A 19,938-nucleotide genomic window follows, 5' to 3' on the forward strand; every position below is an offset into this window, starting at 1 on the left:
GAGCTGAAGGCAGACGCTTAAGCTTAAGGACTGAGCCACCCAGGCACCCCAGTGTTCAGCATTTTAAAAGCCTTTTCAATGGGGAAGATCATTCTCTTTATGAGTTTTCGGTCCTTGTTTTAAGGTTTCACTGATAGCATCAGAGAGAATCAAAGTCTCCCTTTCCTTACGTACTTAGTATTTTATACACGGAATTAGTGCATACTTGCTGCCTTTGTAATGATAGACCTCTTTATTTCTTCCAGGAAATAAAAGGCAGGAAAGAACATGTTACCTCGGGAGCACTCTTGGTAAGACAAGATTCCATGCAATCTTTGATCTTCTGTTCCTGCTTCTACGTTTCTTTTTGTCCCTTTGTCAGGATCTACAGAGTGGTCTTGCTGCCCTAGTCACTGATGGTGCACCTGGGGGAGTGATCATGGGACTCAGGATTCCCACCAGTGATCCACTCTTCCCCATCCAGGAGCCTCTGAAGGAATTCTATTTCACTCTTCCCAAACCCAGTTGTCTGGTTTTCCAGGGAGCCCATATTGCAAACTTCAGATCCCATCTTTATTCCATGGCACCGGGGATTGCAACACTCTTGTCCTGCTGTGTATGCTCGTGGCTCGTGCTATATATATATATATATATATATATGAAGGGCTCCACGGATGCCACGGTTATGGTAGTGATGATGGTGGGAAAGCCACCAAGCCCCATGGCAATTCTTTCTCCTGATATGCCACCACCAGGTGTCTCTGCTCTGGGATAGATCCTCCATCACTTCCCATCAGGTATCCTTGAGTGAAAAAAGTCAGTCACATTCCTGCTGGACTATATGGAGACTTTTAATAGACTCAGAATCACCAGCTGGCATTGGTAAGCCCTTGCCCTGGGTTTTCATCTCTGTCTTGCTCTGGTCAGTGGCTTAACTGCCTACAAAGCAACACAAATACCCAACACGGTTTACTTATTTAAGGAAAAATCGAGAAGGGGTAAAGGGGAAGGAGCTGTCACTGTTCTGGGGACCTGATCCATTCATAAAAAGAAACCAAATAAGGGTTTTTCTTAATCATGGGTATGATCACCTAACAACAGACCCCAGGGCTTCAAAAAAAAAAATGTTTACAATTGAAATAAAGCCATCAAGAGCCTGAGTCATTTTCAACTAAGAAAAAAAAGAATCAAGTGCCTAAGAATGTATTCAAACTCTTCTGCAATGGGATGCTAATATCAAGGTCCCCTAAAATGCTGACACGCCTGAAAAAGTCCCATATACAGAAGTCACGTTATTGACACGGGAAGCAATGTTAAGCGTTCCCGGGCACCTTGCCTTTCAGGAGCTGGCTGGCTGTGACGGTCGGCGTGCTTCTGGGTGTGAGGCCCTCGGCTTGTGGGGATTTATCTGGAGCGCGTCCAAACATCCTTCTTCTGATGGCGGACGATTTCGGCATTGGCGACATTGGCTGCTATGGCAACAACACCATCAGGCAAGGATCCGAGAGCCGCTCACCTGGCATCCGATGAGAACCACCGACAATGAATCTAACTGTTCATATGTGCCATCCAAACTCCAACAGGACTCTGCATTTCCTTTCACGCCCCCTAACCCTTCCTTCTTCCCACCCCAGCGCTAACCCCAGCTCAAATTATCCTACCTGTGACTCGTCACTTCACTTTTAGACATGGTTTCCATGTGCACAGTCCATGACGGACAATGTTTGAAAAAATCTTTGGTGTTGCATCAGAGTCAAAAACCTGAGTTTACTCATGCTCCATTTTCACCCATCAGCCCAAGTCCACCCACTCATGCATTACTTCGGTGCTCCCTGCTGAAAAGCTCTGCTTCTGATGGACAGACCCATGTCCCCGTCATCACCAGATATGACATGCTCATCTGTCATTGCTGGCCCATCTCTCTTAGAATGAGCTCACCCCATCGCCTTGATCACATTCGAATTGCCCTTGGGGACCCAGCTCGGGCAACACCATGAACCTCCATCTGAATCCCACCCTCACGTACAGACTACAATACGTTGGTGCCGTGAGGTCCAACGTTCCAATCATAACTGTGAGTCCCACGGGAGAAGATGCACCAGGCTCTCGATCCTCGATTTCCCATGATGCCCATCTCCGTACCAGTAGCATGCTACAGAAACTTCCTAGACAATATTGAATCGAGTTTATGTTCCTTCAATGGTACGGATGACATTTGAAGTTCTTGCCACTGCCTTTTGGTCATTCCCAAGAACACCTTGATGTGTTAAATGATGATGGGTCGATTTTCTTTCTTTTTTTAAAGTTCAAATTCAGTTAATTAACATATAATGTATTATTGGTTTCAGAAGTAGAACTCAGTGATTCATCAGTCTTATGTAATACCCAGTGCTCCTCACATCATGTGCCCTCCTTAACGTTCATCACGCAGTTACCCCATCCCCCCATCTCCCATCCCTCTCCCCTCTAGCAACTGTCAGTTTGTTTCCTATACTTAAGAGTCTCTTATGGTTTGTCTCCCTCTCTGATTTCATCTTGTTTTATTTTTCCCTTCCTTCCCCTATGTTCATCTCTGTTTTATTTCCTAAATTCCACATGAGTGAGATCATATGATAATTGTCTTTCTCTGATTGACTTATTTCACTTAGCATAATACCCTCTAGTTCCACCCATGTCATTACAAATGGCAAGATTTCATTTTTTCTGATGGCTGAGTAGTATTCCATTGTATATACGAACCATATCCATTTATCTGTTGGTGGACATCTGGGCTCTTTCCCTAGTATGGCTATGGTGGACATTGATGGGCTAAATGTCTATTAAATACGTAGGTATGCTTGTAGAAACCTATGTGTTTGTTTGTGAAGGAATAACACTGTTTGTGTTTCCCTCTGTAGGACTCCAAATATTGACCGCCTTGCAGAGGACGGTGTGACGCTCACCCAGCACTTGGCAGCTGCGTCAGTGTGCACCCCAAGCAGGGCTGCTTTCCTAACGGGCAGATACCCTCTCCGATCAGGTTTGTCCTCCTTCGTGTCTAACCGTGGCTCTGGAGAAGAACACACAACCTGCATTAGAGGTATTAAAGCGTGGGTCCACTGCTATAGTGGGGAGAGAATAATCTAAGCCCTCCACATTGCTACCATCAGAGTAGAGTCACTAAGAGCCATAGAACCCTGTAGATAATGAGGTGACACGGGCAAAGGGATTGAGTAGGCAGCAGACCAGAAGTCTGAAAGTCTGTGTGATATCTTCGGCGTCCTTCTGCCCTTTGGCCCTAAAGATAAGGAACCTCCGTAGCAAGGGTTATCTCCTTTAGCTAAAGCCAATTGATAATAGATGTTAACCATATCTTGCAAGACGTTCACTGAAACACCTTAACTAGTGGACTAGTGTTTGAATCACTGGGGACTGGCCTGGCCATGTGACACACCAAACTGACTCCCACAGACCCTCATGTGTATGGGTTCCTGGCACCTTCTCATGCCCCCAGGGAAGAAGGAATCCTGGCTAATGTAAATTTATATTCCACTGGTCTTCTTCTGAACCAGATGCATGCTCAAAGTTTTGGAAAATCTCAGAAAGAATTCTCCAAGTTCCCAAACGATGATCGATGAGATATGTTCACTCTTGGAACCAGGTAGATCTTGTGTAGGAAGACTGACCTGCATTCATCAAAATGGTCTAGGAGGCACAGAGCATCTTCTAAGTCAGCGGTTCTTGGCCGTATACTGCAGAGCTTTGGACAAATATTTAATCTACATTTTTAAACACTTGAGTAGATGCCTTGGGTATGTCAGGATCAGTGTGAATTATATCCATGGCTCCTTAGTTTGTTAGCACATACGAATCATCTGGCATACCTTGCAACCATTCCAAATCCCAAATTCTGCCCCCAACCAACTAAAATCACAGTCTCTGGGGGGCACCTGATTGGCTCAGTTGGCTAAGCATCCAACTCTTGGCTTCAGCTCAGGTCGTGATCTCAGGGTTGTGAGATCGAGCCCTGCATTGGGCTCCAGAGTCACCCTGGGGTCTGCTTGAGATTCCCCCCCACTCCCTCCCCCATCTGCCTTTCCCCCTGCTCACACTCTTGCTCTCTCTCCCTAAAACAAACAAATAAATGAAATCTTAAAATAAGATAAAATAAAATAAAATCACAACCTCTGGATTGACAACCAGGTTTCAGAATTCTTTGGATCTTCCCAAATGATTCCAAAGTACGGACAATTTGAGAATCCCTAGATTATATCAAGAGTTTGGTGAAATTATAAAACCATTTTTAGTTCTTGTTCCTTTTTCACTTAATTCTCTTTGTGTTTATCACCTTCACATAACGGAACAATACGTCTTCTCACTAAGTTTTCAATTCATTTTTCACTGCCTATTTTAAATGAAAAATTAATAATAATGATTAGTGTCGATGTGTGATGGTAACGTTTCTTTGAAAATGGTTCCCCAAAGGTATGGTTTCCAGCAATGGTTATCGTGTTCTCCAGTGGACCGGAGTATCTGGAGGGCTCCCAACCAATGAGACAACTTTCGCAAAAATATTAAAAGACAGAGGCTATGCCACTGGGCTAATAGGTATGTATATTTTTTAAGTATTAAGCACATTTCCTTTATACGGAGAGTGTGTTCAACCAAAAAGCTTGAAAATGAAATGGTTTTGATGCAGTGGGATTTTCCACCAGATGGAACACCCAATGAATGCAGGAATGACCTCACAACCCAGACTGCCTAGTGCAAAGTAGATGCTAAGATATATCAGCTTAATGAAACACCTGACATTTCATAGTATTTGCTGATGCATCATGATTAAAAGAAAAAAAAGGAAAATTTTTTCCAATGTCAACAAATTACCAACCGTTTCCATAATGTTGTTCCTTAATTCTGCACAGAAATGTGACTGCAGGGCTTAATACTTCCCTCTGTGCTCCCATAAATAGCATGCTTATTTTTCTGGATGTCAACGAACCATGTCATGTATAGAATGCAGTACAATTGAGGATGGTAGTTTCTCGACAGGGGACCAAGCTGACCCTGCCGTTATCGTGTTACACTGATTATTAACAGTGCCATGTATTGATCATGAAGAGCAAGACCAGCTGACACACTGAATATCGAATCCAATAGGCTCATTATCAGTTTTTTGAGACAGAAGTCTATTCTTATGGGACTATTCCCCTTGGAAAATCAAATAATGTTTTCTGGATGAGAGACGCCATTTGGGGTGGTGGGAAGACACACAGGTCTCTATCAACGCTCTAGGCGTGACAGTAGAGAAGTTAAGCACGTGCCATTGATTGAACTTGAAAGCTGGCTCTGTAGAACCAATCGCCTACCATGACCCTGACCCCCATGCCAGTGGTTTAACAAAGAGAGGGACAATTCCAAAGTCGGGAAATCTTTCACCCACCCTGAGTACAGCAGGTTGTTTTCTAGAACAATGTAAGCACTCTGTGGCTTCTGTATTGCTCTGCCCCACCTTTGCAAAGTCAGCTACAGTAGACTGAATAATGGCCACCAAAGATATCATGCCGTACACGCTGGAGGCTAAAAAATAGTACCTTATGTGGGAAAAGGGTCTATGCAGATGTGATTAAATTAAGGATCTTGAGGAGATGATCCTGAATTACCCAGGTGGGCTTTATATGCAAGGACAAGAGTCCTTTTAAGAGAGACGAAGAGGGATATATGACACAGAAGGGGAGAAGGCAGTGTGGCCATGGAGGGATGGGAGGGATATGACCACAAGTCAAGGAACGCTTGGAGCCCCCAGAAGCTAGAAGAGGCAGGAAGATCCTCCCCAGGAGCCGACAGAAGGGAGCATGGCCCTGTCACACCTTGATTCTGGACTTCTGGCCTTAGAACTGTGGGAGCTTAAATTCTTACTGTTTTAAGCAACCATGTTTACGGTACTTTGTTTCAGCAGCTCAGGAAACAACATACCACGAAATGCTGCCGCACAGGTCCTCACTCCCCTGTAACAGTGAAGCCAGGTTGCGGCTGAAATAGCAGTGAACACTAGCTATGCCCCTCCACCTCCCTGCCCTGCTCCTGCACGCAGCAGAGCAGCTGGGATGGGGCAAGCACACAGTACTTTACTAACCCGTGATCACGGGCGTCCTTTATGCCTTTCAGGGAAATGGCATCTGGGTCTCAACTGCAACTCTTCCAATGATCACTGCCACCACCCACTCAACCACGGATTTGACCATTTCTACGGAATGCCATTTTCCATGATGGGAGACTGCGTCCACTGGGAACTGTCAGAGAAGCGTGCAGGCATGGAACACAAACTCAACGTCTGCTTCCAAATCATGGCCTTCGCTGCCCTGACACTCACCGCTGGGAAACTCACCCGCCTGACATCGGGCTCGTGGACTCCGGTCATCTGGTTAACCACTGCAGCCTTCTTGTTCTTCATGACCTCCTACTTCGTGGGGGTCCTGATTGTTCATGCAGACTGCTTTCTGATGAGGAACCACACCATCACTGAGCAGCCCATGCACTTTCAAAGGACGACCTCTCTTATTCTCAAAGAGGTCTCGTCCTTTGTCCAAAGGTGAGTGTCAAAGAGTTAGCTTCATCCTAGAGCTCTGGTCCATGATGAAAATGCATTTCTTTTTTTTTATAATAATTTTTTATTATGTTATGGTAATCACCATACAGTATATCCTTAGTTTTTGATGTAATGTTCCATGATTCATTAGTTGCGTATAACACCCAGTGCACCATGCAATATGTACCCTCCTTAATAGCCATCACCAGCCTATCCCATTCCCCCATCTCCTCCCCTCTGAAAACTCAGTTTGTTTCCCAGAGTCCACAGTCTCTCATGGTTCATTCCCCCTTCTATTTACCCCCCCTTTCATTCTTCCCTTCCGTCTCCTACCAATCTCCCTGTTATTTCTTATGTTCCATAAATGAGTGAAGCCATATGATAATTGTCTTTCTCTGCTTGACTTATTTCACTTAGCGTAATCTCCTCCAGTCCTGTCCATGTTGCTGCAAATGTTGTATAATCGTTCTTTCTGATGGCTGAGTAATATTCCATTGTATATATGGACCGCATCTTTTTAATCCACAGCCAAGGAAACAGTCAAAAAAACTAAGAGGCAGCCCACGGAATGGGAGAAAATATTTGCAAATGACACTACAAAGACTAGTATCCAAGATCTACAAAGAACTTCTCAAACTCAATACACGAGAGACAAATAATCAAATCAAAAAATGGGCAGAAGATATGAACAGACACTTTTCCAATGAAGACATACAAATGGCTAACAGACACATGAAAAAATGTTCAAAATCATTAGCCATCAGGGAAATTCAAATCAAAACCACATTGAAAATGCATTTCGAAAAGTCTTTCCACTTTCTTTCTGTAATGGAGATAGGAATGGTGAAATCATTCCGGGCCAGAAAGATATATTTGGCAAAATGTGTCAGAGATGATGTTCAGTTGAACCCAACTTGATTGTGCCCATTGAAACAGGTGACAGGTCAGTTGAAATTCGCTGCTGTTCCCTCCTACTTGGAGCTAGTCCCATTATGTAAGCACCCCATAACCACCACGGGCCATATTTAACTAACAAAACAAACTGAATTAGCTGGAGATTTACAATAAATTCTAAATATTTTTAAAGCTCTATCCTCAGAACTAAGTTGTCCTGTTGCTAACTCTATCCTAAATGTAAATTTGAATAACAAAGGGACATAACTGTGTCAGAGCCAAGACAGGCACGATATAAAGCTACATCACACAGGGCAGTTCCATGTTCCCCAAGTGTTCCTTCAAGCGGGAGACACCATTGAACCCCGATTCCACCGGTGGTGATGAGGTTGTGATCACGCTCCAGAACATTCTTTTCATGGAATTGCCTAACATGGGTCAGAAATGATGCTGATAGGGGCGCCTGGGTGGCTCAGCGTTTAAGCGTCTGCCTTCGGCTCAAGGCGTGATCCTGGCGTTATGGGATGGAGCCCCACATCAGGCTCCTCCGCTATGAGCCTGCTTCTTCCTCTCCCGCTCCCCCTGCTTGTGTTCCCTCTCTCGCTGGCTGTCTCTATCCTGTCGAATAAATAAATAAAAAAAATTTAAAAAAAAAAAGAAAGAAAGAAATGATGCTGATAATTACAGTTGACCCTTGAGCAACATGGGGGTCTTGGGGGCCACTGACACCATGTCTGTTGAAACTCACATGTTTGTATGTTAAATACTGAATTCTTACAGTAAAACGAGCTAGAGAAGAGAAAACATTATTAAGGAAATCATAAGGAAAATACATTTATAGCACTGTACTGCATATTTTTAAAAAAATGCACATGTAAGTTTGAACACAGTTCAAACCTGTGTTGTTCAAGGGTCAACCAGAGCTCACAAATTACAGTGGGTGAGCCTAATGTGTCCTAAGTAAGTCGAAGATGTTCACCTTTGTTTCTGTACTTGAAGGACACAGAGTGGACCATAGGGATCAGCTGGAGAGAGGGACAGATGCGGCACCACCTAGATGGGGCACAATGAAATTGAAATTAATAACCTAATACTCATGATTTTCAAAGTGTGTTTTAAAATAACCCTGTCATATCCTGAACTTGGTTGCTTGAGAGCAATGAAAAAGAAAACCAAATATGCAATATCGCTTTATTCTACACCCTAAGGTTCGAGGTGGGAACATAGACTGAACTAATTGAAATTAATGTCAGATCAGACATTTGCCTGCTCTGTCTTAGCTGCACTAGCCAGAAGTATGTAGAGTTATACATTCATAAAATTCAGGAAAAAATATGTATAATATCAGTGTGAATTTTTCAACAGACTTTGGAAGGGTGAAGTCATCACATTCAAGAGTAGCAGATACACTTGTTTAAGGACAGCCCAATCTAGATCCGTATTTTGCGTCTCTAGGACCTCAATCTGCACTTTACATAAAACTAACCCCAGTCACTGTTCCTTATTTTCAGAAACAAGCACAGACCTTTCCTCCTCTTTGTCTCCTTTCTACACGTGCACACCCCTCTTATCACTACGGAGACGTTCCGCGGGAAGAGCGTGCACGGGCTGTACGGGGATAACACGGAAGAGATGGACTGGATGTTGGGTAAGTGCCTTTTCCTGGTGAAAACAGGACAGGTGCCCCTTCTAAAACAGCGGGAGGAAAGGACATACAGAATGAGATGAGATTAACCCAGCTTGAAGCGGGAAGAGGAAGTGTGAATAGTGCCATCTCATTGAACACGAAGGGTGTAAGCGAGTATAGCCTTTTCCTCACTGGGTTTGCTTTCTTTCTGCTCACCACACTGTCTTAGGTGGGTTGGTTTTTGGTTTTTCCCCAGGAGAACATAGATTAAAATCCCCATGGGTGGGACTGTCTTGCTCTGTTCTCTCCGTGCATGCCCTGGGTTTGGAATGATGCCTGGCATGACAGAGTGCACATTGCTTCAGTGGGTACATGGATATGGACACGGCCGCTCCCCTGAGTCTCAAGCAAGGACTTGGGTGCCCTTAGGGTGACATGGTGGTGGACAGAGAGGGCTAGGGGCTGCAGCATAATGGGACTCAGAGATTTTAGGCAAAACATATTTTTAAAAATCCATTGAAAATGTCACCTTGGAGGAAAATGCATCAGTTGAGTGAATTCTTATGGAAAATACTGGAGGTTAGGAGACATGTAGGCAAAGATAGATGTCACATCACGTCCCCAGTGGGGCTTCAGGACAGACTCACTCATCCATGCCTCTGTAGTACTTGTGTGGAAAAGATAAAGAATCACTGGAAAATACAGGCTATTTGATGTGATGTCAAATCTTGAGTGTTTGAAACAGAATTCACCATGCCACAACTTGAGGGAAAATCTTTTAAATGAATACATGGGCAGATATATGTAACCAAATACATGTTGAATGATAAGGTCTGAAATTTACAGTACAGAGTTAAGAATTCCCTAAGTCCATCAAGATAAGGAACTCTTAAGACATAGTTCACGAATCTTCTCTATGGCTTCAGTGCCTCTGTGTTCCAGTTTCAAACTCAATCAAGCCACGGTATGGTAATTTTTTTAATGAAAATCATTGTCCTGGCGTAGGTAGGTGGAAGATAGGTGATTTTTAGGACAGAGAAACTATTTTCTGATACGATAATGCTGGATACATGGTTATGCATTTGTCAAAACCCTCAGAATGTACAACAGCAAGAGTGAACCACCATAGAAACTACAGACTTTAGTTGGTAACAGTTTATCAGTATTGGCTCATTGTTGACAGTACGACTCAGCTTTATAAACCTAAAGCTGTTCTAAAAAAGTAAAATAAAATCTATTAATTAAAGGAGGGGGATTTCATAGACCCACAAATTTTAAATCTGTGTCCCAAACAAAGCAACTGAAGACAAAGAAATGGCTGAATGATGGATGGAGCGAAGAAAGAGAAAAAATAGCGACATCGTTCATTTCAAGCTAAGCGAATGGACAATTGTCTGCACTGTGCTCAACCAAACCAGTGAAAATGCCAGAAATGCAGACTGTAGAAAAAAGCAAGACCCCACCCAAAAGACATACCGTTTAAATATAAAGACACACGTAAGGTAGAAGTAAAAGCTATCCAATACCAGGATCTGTTTGAGAACATAGTCAACTTTCACAACACTGGGTCCTCACGAAAGTAGATTGAAAGCTTTGTCTCCTGTTAGAAACAAAATAATTTGATTCTTCCCGTCCAATTAAAAAAAAAAAAATCTCATAGTCATGGTGAATTGCATCAACCATAAGATTTCCCTTTGACGTAACTATAAGATAAAACTTGGAACCACGGTTGTAAAGGATCCTTCATTGATGGACGTACATCACCAATGCCATTGTCAGCCTTTTTCCTAGACGCTCTTGACCTCTTTCCTTTCTTTTTTTCCTCTTTCCCTTTGTTTAATTGAAGTATGGTTGACTCTATACTCTTCTTTTGCCTCCTTTTAAGGTGTTTGCTATTTTGTCCTATGTACTCTTTACCCTGTAGCTTGCCTAAAACTTTTTGGAAACAGAGTGGGGCGTATATGAACCTTGGGTCAGTGATACTCGGGATAGCACGATTTTACTGCTAGTTTCTGCCGTTACAAACACTAAAGGCTCATTCTCACGGAGAGGTCCAAGATGCTGAGCTTTGGTTTGAGATAATTTTCCATTTCGATCCTCTGAAATCCACGTGTTCTTTGCAGGGCAGATCCTTGATACTTTGGATATGGAAGGTTTGACCAACAGCACCCTCGTTTATTTTACATCGGATCATGGGGGATCTTTAGAGGCTCAACTGAGAAACCACCAATATGGAGGCTGGAATGGAATCTACAAAGGTAGAGAGATGACCAGATCCTTGTGTATGGTCTTTATCCCCGCCGTACAGTTCCCAACCCTTCCCGTGGAATGGGACCATCCACCTCAAGAGAGTCACCAGGGACTACCGCTTCTATTCAGGGTAGAAATTATAATTGTCACACTCCCACTTGATTTTTTTCTTTTGCCCAATGCAGTGGTTTTTGGCATAGTCACCGAATTGTGCAACCGTCACCACCACTTACTTGCAGAACATGGTCATCTCCTCAAAAAAGAAACTCAGTCCCCGTTCGCAATCATTCCCTGGTTCCCGCCCCCTCCCCGTGCCCAGCCCCTGGCAACTACCAACTTATTTCAGCCTCTGTATATTTCCCTGTTGTAACCATTTCGTGTCAATGGAATCATGCAGTATGTGGTCCCTGGCAAGTGGCTTGCCTCACTGAGCATGATGTTTTCCGTGTGGCAGGAGTTAGTGCTTCCTTCCTTTCCATGGCTGAATAATCTTCCATTGTATGGATGGACCACATTTTGATGATGCATTCATCAAGCGATGGACTCAGGAGTTAGGCAATGCATCCGAGGAGAGTGGGAACCGTGGTGGCCACATCATACTCAAACCGAAATTCAATCAACTACAGAGGCATCATTATGGGGTGTACCCCAAAGATTGTAAACCACGCTGCCAAAAAAAAACATGGCACAATCACATTCTTTTCTGTTCATGTTTACATACAGGTGGCAAAGGGATGGGGGGCTGGGAAGGTGGGATCCGCGTCCCAGGGATCTTCCGGTGGCCTGGGGTGCTGCCGGCCGGCCGAGTGATCCACGAGCCCACCAGCCTGATGGATGTTTTCCCCACCGTGGTCCAGCTGGGGGGCGGTGAGGTGCCCCAGGACAGGTACAGAACAGCCCAAGGAAACCCAAACAACTCAATTTTGCATACAAACACGTATGTGAAATGTCATTGTCACTTTGGGAATTGCGTAACCCATCCATGAAACGCGTCTCTGGGAAAACACTCTAGGCTCCCTGCTATTAGCTACTGGGATCAGCGGTCTGCTTCATTTCATACATAGAAGGTCCATTTTCCTTCTCCTGATTCTTAAGCGGAGTCATTTCATTTGGGTGGTCATTGAAATATCTAACAACTCATCACAGGAAATTCCTCTTTGTGGTAGAGCTTTCGCATAGATTCCAATTTTCCTCTGTCTTAAAAATTATAGGAAAATTTGGGGGAAATAGAAAATAAAAATTTTTCAGAATCTGATAATTTGTATAATCATAATTATTATGCAATTATAGAATAATAAATGTGTGATTCTCCTACAATTACAATTGTATGATACATATCATTTGTTTAGCTCTATATCTCTATCTAGATCTGTCTACATATGTAGTTCAGAAAAATCATTTACATATATTTTCCATGTGTTATATATATTTACACAAATATATATATATTTAGGAATTTTTGTGCATTGACAAAAAAATTTAATGCCTTCATGTTATTTTCTTTCAACCATCCCCTTATATGTGGGCATTAGCCTTGCTTTAAAAAAAATACTCTCTTGTCATGTCATAGCCTATCATAATTACCTCCTTAGTAAGAATTCCTTAGAAGGTGAATTCCTGAGTCAGAGTATGACCGTTAATGGGTAAATCTCTTGATGTATTTTGTCCAAGTGTTCCTTAGGGATCACTACCAGCCATATGTGAGATGTCTATGGTAAAACAACAGAATTAAAATAAATTCTGTACATGTAATATATATACACACATATATAAATTACTCATATGTGTCTATACAAATAGACATATGCGTATACTATAATTTTCACTGTTTTATCCTTAGACAGGTTGAATATTTCATACCTGAACATCTCCTGTTTTTTCTTTTCTTGCACTGAATATCATATCTCTGGTTGATTATTTTTCCCTAATTGGGTGCTAATTTTTAAATTAGCTAATTTTTAAATTAATTTATAATGTATTATTTGCTTTAAAAATAAAAATTTGTCTGACATGTATATTGCAAATGTCTTGGAGCACTGGAAATTAAAATAAATATAGCCATATAGTGTTGGATGGATATACACACGACACCTAAAGCTGTATGTGTGTCTATGTGTATATGACTATATATATTTGGAGGTGTAATTATATATTTATATACACACACATATGTAGACATATAGACTAATAGATTCTTTTATTTCATTTTTCATGGTAACTAGTAACTCTAAGTAAGATGTCCTTGGGGTTCTGAATTCTTTACCTTGATAAAGAACATCCGTCAAATTAGAGAAAAAGATCCCCTTTTTATGGCTTTTCTAAGTTGATAGTATCTGTCAAAATCTACCCTCGGTACTGATGATTTACATTTGACACACAAGATCCTGCGAATGGACCATGTCCCTGGGGCATAAAATGCTCAGGGCCATCCCTGCAAATCACAAGTGGTGGATTTAGGCTTTCTCCTAAGAAGGGCGGAGAAAATGGAAGTGGAATCCCAAGAAACCTCCATCCTGAGTGGGAATGGAGCTAGATATTGGAAGCTGAAGAAGACAAGGAAGGGAAGGGGGAGGAGGACAAGGCAGGCTGGGATGGAGGAGGGTCTGCCGAGGCAGGGCGCTCTGCAGACAGGGAAATGATACCCAGTATTGATGGAGAGCACACTGGGTGCTAGAATGGCTTAGAGCCCAATACACTATAAAACCAAAAAGGCATTTCCCTGAATCATCTGCTTAGGCTTGCGTTCGTAATAACGTTGGGCAGGTAATTACTTAAGCTGAGCATGTTGGATCCTTGGTGATCTTTAAGCCAAAGGCAATGTTTGTTGACGAATAACGGAGGTGACCGTTCCAGTGCTTCCCTAAGCTTGCTAAGGCACGAGCATGCCTTCCGTGCACACCTGCAGCATCTCTGAGCCCCTGTGATCCTGTCTGCAGGGTGATTGATGGCCGGGACCTGCTGCCCTTGCTGCTGGGGACAGTGCAGCACTCAGACCATGAGTTCCTGCTGCATTACTGTGAGAATTTACTGCACGCGGTCCGCTGGCACCAACGGGACGGTGAGTAATCTGGGTGACCGAGTCATATCTCGGCTTCTACTCCCACGGCTCTGCTTCACACTAGCCCTTTTCTCTCTTTCTTGGCATTGTCTTCCCCTGACACCAGCAGCATCCTTCCTGATACAAGCCGTCAGTGTCCTTATCACCATATTACCATTGCTTAGGGGATTTTCATATGGCTTTCCTGTCCGTGAGTGTTCTGGTCTGCCTCTCACCTTGGAAGTCTGCACACTGGTTCCCCCCCGACCCTGTCTCAACCGCCTTAACTCAATGACATGATTTCATCCTTGTAATAATCATAACTTTGTGAGATAAGCTGCAATGTTCATACTGAATAGTTTTTGCATTTCAGAATTTCCTGGGCTTTTAAAAGAACTGTAAAATCATTTGCAAGATTTTTTTTTTAATCCGAGGGCAATCTGAATTGGCTTTGCATCCCATGGGTAAATTAACTCAGGGAAAAGATTGCTTATCTTTACAATATCAGATTTTCCCACCTGAAACATGTTATGTCCTTCCAGTTACTCTTCTTGTTTAAAAAGTATGCATTTCATCAAGCATATTGTTCCTGTCCCAAGTAATTTCATTGTATTTTAATTGCCTCCATGTTTTTATGTATCTATTGTCCATCTTGGCCTAACTGGCATTCTCAGATGTATTTTGTTTTTAGGGATTATTTTTCTTTTAAAAATCCAGTTCTTGCATTTACTCAAGAACTGTTGTTAAATTTTATACACAACTGATTTCTGCTGCTACCTTTGTCTTCTGATGACACAGTTTCACCTATTTGAGTGACTTTTCTGCATTTTTATTTCCCTATTATTCTGCCATTTCCTGACATTTTCTCCTCTCTTTTGGATTTGCCCTACAGATTGATTGGATTTGTGACTTTGTGATTGCATAGGTTTTGTGATTCTTTTTTTTTTTTTCCTTCAGTGTTTGGGAAGGCCCGTATTCTTCTTGTGATTTAACTCTTATCTTCCTATTCCTCAAAATCATTCTCCAGAAGTCTCTAGCTGTCTGAATCAAGAGTGAAGGAATACCTCTTGGGATCTCCCTTATTTGAGGAAGTTACCATAGATGTTTTTGTCTTTAAATGTCCCCCCTTTTCATCCATTCTTTTTAATATTATTGTAATCTGGTATGGTTTTTATTGCTACATTTTTTTAAAATTACATATCACACATTTCCTTCCCCTTTGGAGGGTTTTCTAAAAACTGTCATTTCAGGGGCGCCTGGGTGACGCAGTGGTTAAGCATCTGCCTTCGGCTCAGGGCGTGATCCCGGCATTCTGGGATCGAGTCCCACATCAGGCTCCTCCGCTATGAGCCTGCTTCTTCCTCTCCCACTCCCCCTGCTTGTGTTCCCTCTCTCGCTGCCTGTCTCTCTCTCTGTCAAATAAATAAATAAAATTTAAAAACAAAACAAAACAAAAAAACTGTCATTTCATTTTACAGCCTAATCTACAAACGTGCATGCCTGGCAGCACAAATAACTGGGTCTAGTGTTCAAATCTGTTCTTTTACATTGTGGCTACCCCCATAATCCCTCATCTCTCAGTCATTGGGCAAATACTTATATTTTTCAAGGGGAGTAGGTGGGGAGTGTATTCCCACTGCCCAAGCCTCTGCAGTGGCACTCTAACTTGTGTTCACGAATCCACTGTTTATGCTACACACATAATCCACTTAGCCCCCAGCTGAAAACCATCCCAACACCACCCACTGCACATACATCAGAACACATTCCTCCAAATTCCTCCTTGTACTATGACCTGTCCTCTCCCCATCTCTGAGAACACTCATGGGGGACTGGGTCTCCATGCAACTGGCTCATTCTTGATGTTCAAATGCAATATTACCTTCTCAGCAAGGCTTTCTTGACCCAAACGAATCCCCCCACAGTGCACCCCTGCTCCCCCACACACTCACACCTCCACCATCACCTTCCACACTTCACAGTTCTCTTATTTCTGTGTGTTTACCACTGTCTGGCCTGTTTCCCTTCACTGAGACTTTGTCTTCTCTTTGTGCTCAACTCATTTGCTGAATTATGACAGCAATGAGTGACCTTTAATGAGCAGGTGATGGACAGTATTCCATTTCACCCTGGAACAATGGCAGATGACGATGGCTATCCCCAGGTCACAGGTGAGCATGCGGGGAGCTGCTAGGTCACCACAAGTGCTCAGAGGTGGACAGAAGCCAGAGATTTTATTCACAGGCTGCATGTCTATACACGCCAAAGCACAGTGGTGCCAGCCCCAGGAACCAGGACTCAGGCGGGTATAGGAAGGAGGGAGGCATGCCTTTCTTTGCACATATGTGCTAGGTGCACAAGGCCTTGCTTCCCAGATACCAGGAGCAGCCCTGATCCTGACCCGTATCTGTTCCTGCTTCGTGGTCTTTTTGCCTCTGGAGCTGCTCCTGGAGGAGGCAGGCCCATCAGAATCCTGCTGTCTACCCTCCGGTTACACACATGGCTTTGGGGGGCAGATACAAAGGATGGGTGTGGGGACCTCCCTCCCAAAGAGCAGGAAGCCAGGGAGGGCAAGTTGTGCAGTTGGCATGACCCAACTCCAGGTCCCTGGTGCAGGGACCTCCATGTTTCTTCCTTCCATTCTTTCAAAGTTCCTTCCTAAGGCAGAGCTCGGTCTGGTGCCCTCCCAGAGGCTGGAGGTGGTTTGCTGTAGCTTGCTCCTCCCTTCCTCCGTCCTTTCTCCCTTCTTCCCTCCCTCGCTTCCTTTTCCTATTGATGTTTTCCTGTGGCTGCCTTCCCAGCTAGCTGCCAGGAGCCTTGGAGCAAGCTTCAGGAGAACAGCTGTTGCCATTTTAAGCCTCTGAGCATCCTGCCTGGAACTTCCTAAGACACGAGGAATTCACCCCTTTGCAAACAGCTTCACCCAGTTGTAATTCAGTCTTATCAGAATGCCAGGGACTGGGGACGTACAAACAATAAACTTACTTCTCCCAGTTCTGGGGGCTGGACATCCTAGATGGGCTTCTGCTGGGCGGTAGACTGCTACTTCTTACTGTGTCGTCACGTGGTGGAGAGACACAAGGGAAGCAAGCTCTGTCTGGACTCTTGTAAGGGCACTCACTGCACTCTTGAGGGCTCCATCCTTGTGACCTGTGAGTCTTCCAGACCCTCCACCTCCCAATGCCATCCTGTTGGGGGTCAGGGCTGCAATACATGAATTTTGGAGGGACACAAATTCAGGGCATAATGTTCACACACTGTAAAATTCACTCTTCTAAAATGTCCAGTTTAGGGGCATTTGGCGTATTCACCATGTTGTGCAAACACCCCCCGTATCTAGTTCCAGAACATTGCATTCCCCCAAAGAGACCCTGTCCCCATTAGGGCTCATCTCCATTCTCCTCCCCAGTCTCGCATCCACTCGTGTACTTTCTGGGTCTATGCATTGGCCGGCTGTGGACATCCCATACAGATGGGATCACACACTCCGTGGCCTTGTGTGCCTGGCTTGTCTTACCCAGCAACCCGTTCCTGAGGTTGATTCACGTGGTAGCGGGTCTCAGAGCTTCATTTATTTTTACGGCTGAATCCCATCATGGTGTGGATGGACCACATCTGTGCATCCGTGATCGCTTCATGGGCACTTGGTCTTCTCTCCAGCTGTGCGTTCCGTTTCTCCACGTCAGTGCCCTGAGATTCTTGTCCTTCCCCCAGAAGGAAGACTATGGAAAGTGCACTACAGGACCCCAGTGTTCCACCCAGAGGGAGCCGGCGCCTGCTACGGGAGAGGGGTCTGCCCGTGCTCCGGGGACCACGTAGCCCATCACGACCCACCATTGCTCTTCGATCTGTCCAGAGACCCTGCTGAAGCCCACGCCCTCACGCCGGACACGGAGCCCTTGTTCTATCAGGTGACGGACACAATCGCGAGGGCCGTGGAAGCCCATCGCCGGACGCTCAGCCCGGTTCGTCTGCAGCTGGACACATGGGGCAACATCTGGACACCCTGGCTCCAGCCCTGCTGCGGTCGCTTCCCCCTGTGCTGGTGTGATCGGGAAGGTGACCCGGGATCACTGCCTGCCACGGAGAACTAGCTCCCTCCCTGGTCCCTGCATGTCTTTGCCGGTCGAAATACAACTTCCCTGTGACGGTTAAGTCGCCCATTTACGTCGCTGGAATAGTTTTGCTCTTCAAAACACAAAAGGTATAAGGAAGACGCAGTGGCGTGCAGTCACCCCCAAGTAAACCCAAACACCGTGGGTTGTTCAGGCCGCACCCCAACAAGGAAGTGGGGAGTAGAGCCCCTCCGGCCATGGGGATTTCCATCACTGGACCCCAGCCCCACCTGCAGGGGAGTTCACAATCCCAGGGGAAGGTATTTGTGTCAAAAAGATTTGCAGACAAAAGCCAGGTGAGCACCAAGTATAATTAGCCCTGAAAAGGTGTGACGGGGGCCAATTTAAAGCGTGTAGGTTTATTACTTTCCACATCGAATCTCTTGGAGGTTTGCACCAACTGTTTCAAACTGAAACTCTTTTCAAGCGTTTATTCCCCGTGATTTAGGGAAACCCAGACCTTGGGGGCCGTGCTGGGCATTCAGTATTCTTCTGCTCTGTGTGGGGAGGTCACTGCATGAGGACCAAGGTCCCTAGCCCACTGGCTTTGCACTGGACATGTCCAGGACGGGACACCAGCAGGATGGGGATTTCGTTCCAGACCCTGCACCCAATTCCCGCTCTCTGCACACACGCACCCCTACGCCCCACCACTATCATTCTACTGAGGCCACCATAACAAAGGACCACCATAACAAAGGACCACCATGGCGGCAGCTTTAACCACGTGAATTTATTCTTTCAAAGCTCTAGGGTGTGTGTGTGGAGGGGGAGTCTGAGATTAAGGTGTGGACAGGGTGGGCTTCTCTGGAGTCCTCTCCAGAAATGGGAGCTCACTGGTCTATCAATTCAAAGGCAAAAAGATCTTTTCTCCCAACAGCTCCTTCAGAAATGAGTTTTCAAGAAAGACCCCCAAGGGTGTTAGGGCAACCTACCCCAACTCCCAAGCTTTTGGCAGGCCTTAATTCCCAAGGGTATCTCCCCAAAATGCAGAACTGAGTTGGAAAGGGAAAAAGGGAACTCCGGGCAGCTAATGGGGACCAGGACGTGGATATGACCACCAAGTACACCCGCAATGTCAAGTCCCGTGGGTGAGGGTCTAACTAGCCTAGCTCACATCCGACCCCGGGCCCCACCTTGGCCATAGAGAAGGGGGCTGGCGTCCTGGGCCCCTAGTAAAACATAATTCACATTCTGGTTGCCTGATTGCACGCGGCCAGTCCCCAGACTTTTCGGGTTTGCTGGAAAAGGGGACTCCCTGGCCGAGGGCTGCTGGGGTTCCCCGAGCCCAAACCCAGCCCGGATTCATCATCCTCTCCTCCGCCCCAGTCTCCTGGGAGTGCCCGCCCGGAGGCGCCGGGGACTCCGGAAAACCGGTTTCCAAGATCAATTCCCGGAAGGCCCGGGGCGACAGGAGATTAAACGGATTGGGGCGGACCGGGCCCTACCCCCCCCCCGGGGGGGGGGGGGC

The 19,938-nt window shown here is 45.0% G+C and overlaps 1 protein-coding gene across 1 annotated transcript; it reads left to right on the plus strand.

Annotated features, from left to right (window-relative positions):
- Nucleotides 1-267: 267 nt before the first annotated feature.
- On the plus strand, nt 268-18,502 carry ARSL (arylsulfatase L). Its single transcript, XM_040626350.1, has 10 exons — nt 268-290; nt 1,323-1,472; nt 2,877-2,998; nt 4,444-4,566; nt 6,124-6,547; nt 8,950-9,086; nt 11,189-11,323; nt 12,039-12,201; nt 14,252-14,373; nt 18,067-18,502. Exons 1-10 carry the CDS (start codon nt 268-270, stop codon nt 18,444-18,446), a joined length of 1,779 nt encoding a protein of 592 aa, XP_040482284.1. The 3' UTR covers nt 18,447-18,502.
- Nucleotides 18,503-19,938: the final 1,436 nt, after the last annotated feature.

Source organism: Ursus maritimus (genome assembly GCF_017311325.1).
Source record: "Ursus maritimus isolate PB19 chromosome X unlocalized genomic scaffold, ASM1731132v1 scaffold_X1, whole genome shotgun sequence".
In the NCBI taxonomy this organism is placed as follows: Eukaryota; Metazoa; Chordata; class Mammalia; order Carnivora; family Ursidae; genus Ursus; species Ursus maritimus.

What these genes read in the sequence shown, in the direction of transcription:
- ARSL (XM_040626350.1), top strand. Translation starts at nt 268, where the DNA reads ATGTTACCTCGGGAGCACTCTTG. An exon ending in CAGATACCCTCTCCGATCAG is followed by an intron (nt 2,999 to 4,443) that starts GTTTGTCCTCCT and finishes GGTTCCCCAAAG; the next exon opens with GTATGGTTTCCAGCAATGGT. An exon ending in AGAGATGGACTGGATGTTGG is followed by an intron (nt 9,087 to 11,188) that starts GTAAGTGCCTTT and finishes TGTTCTTTGCAG; the next exon opens with GGCAGATCCTTGATACTTTG.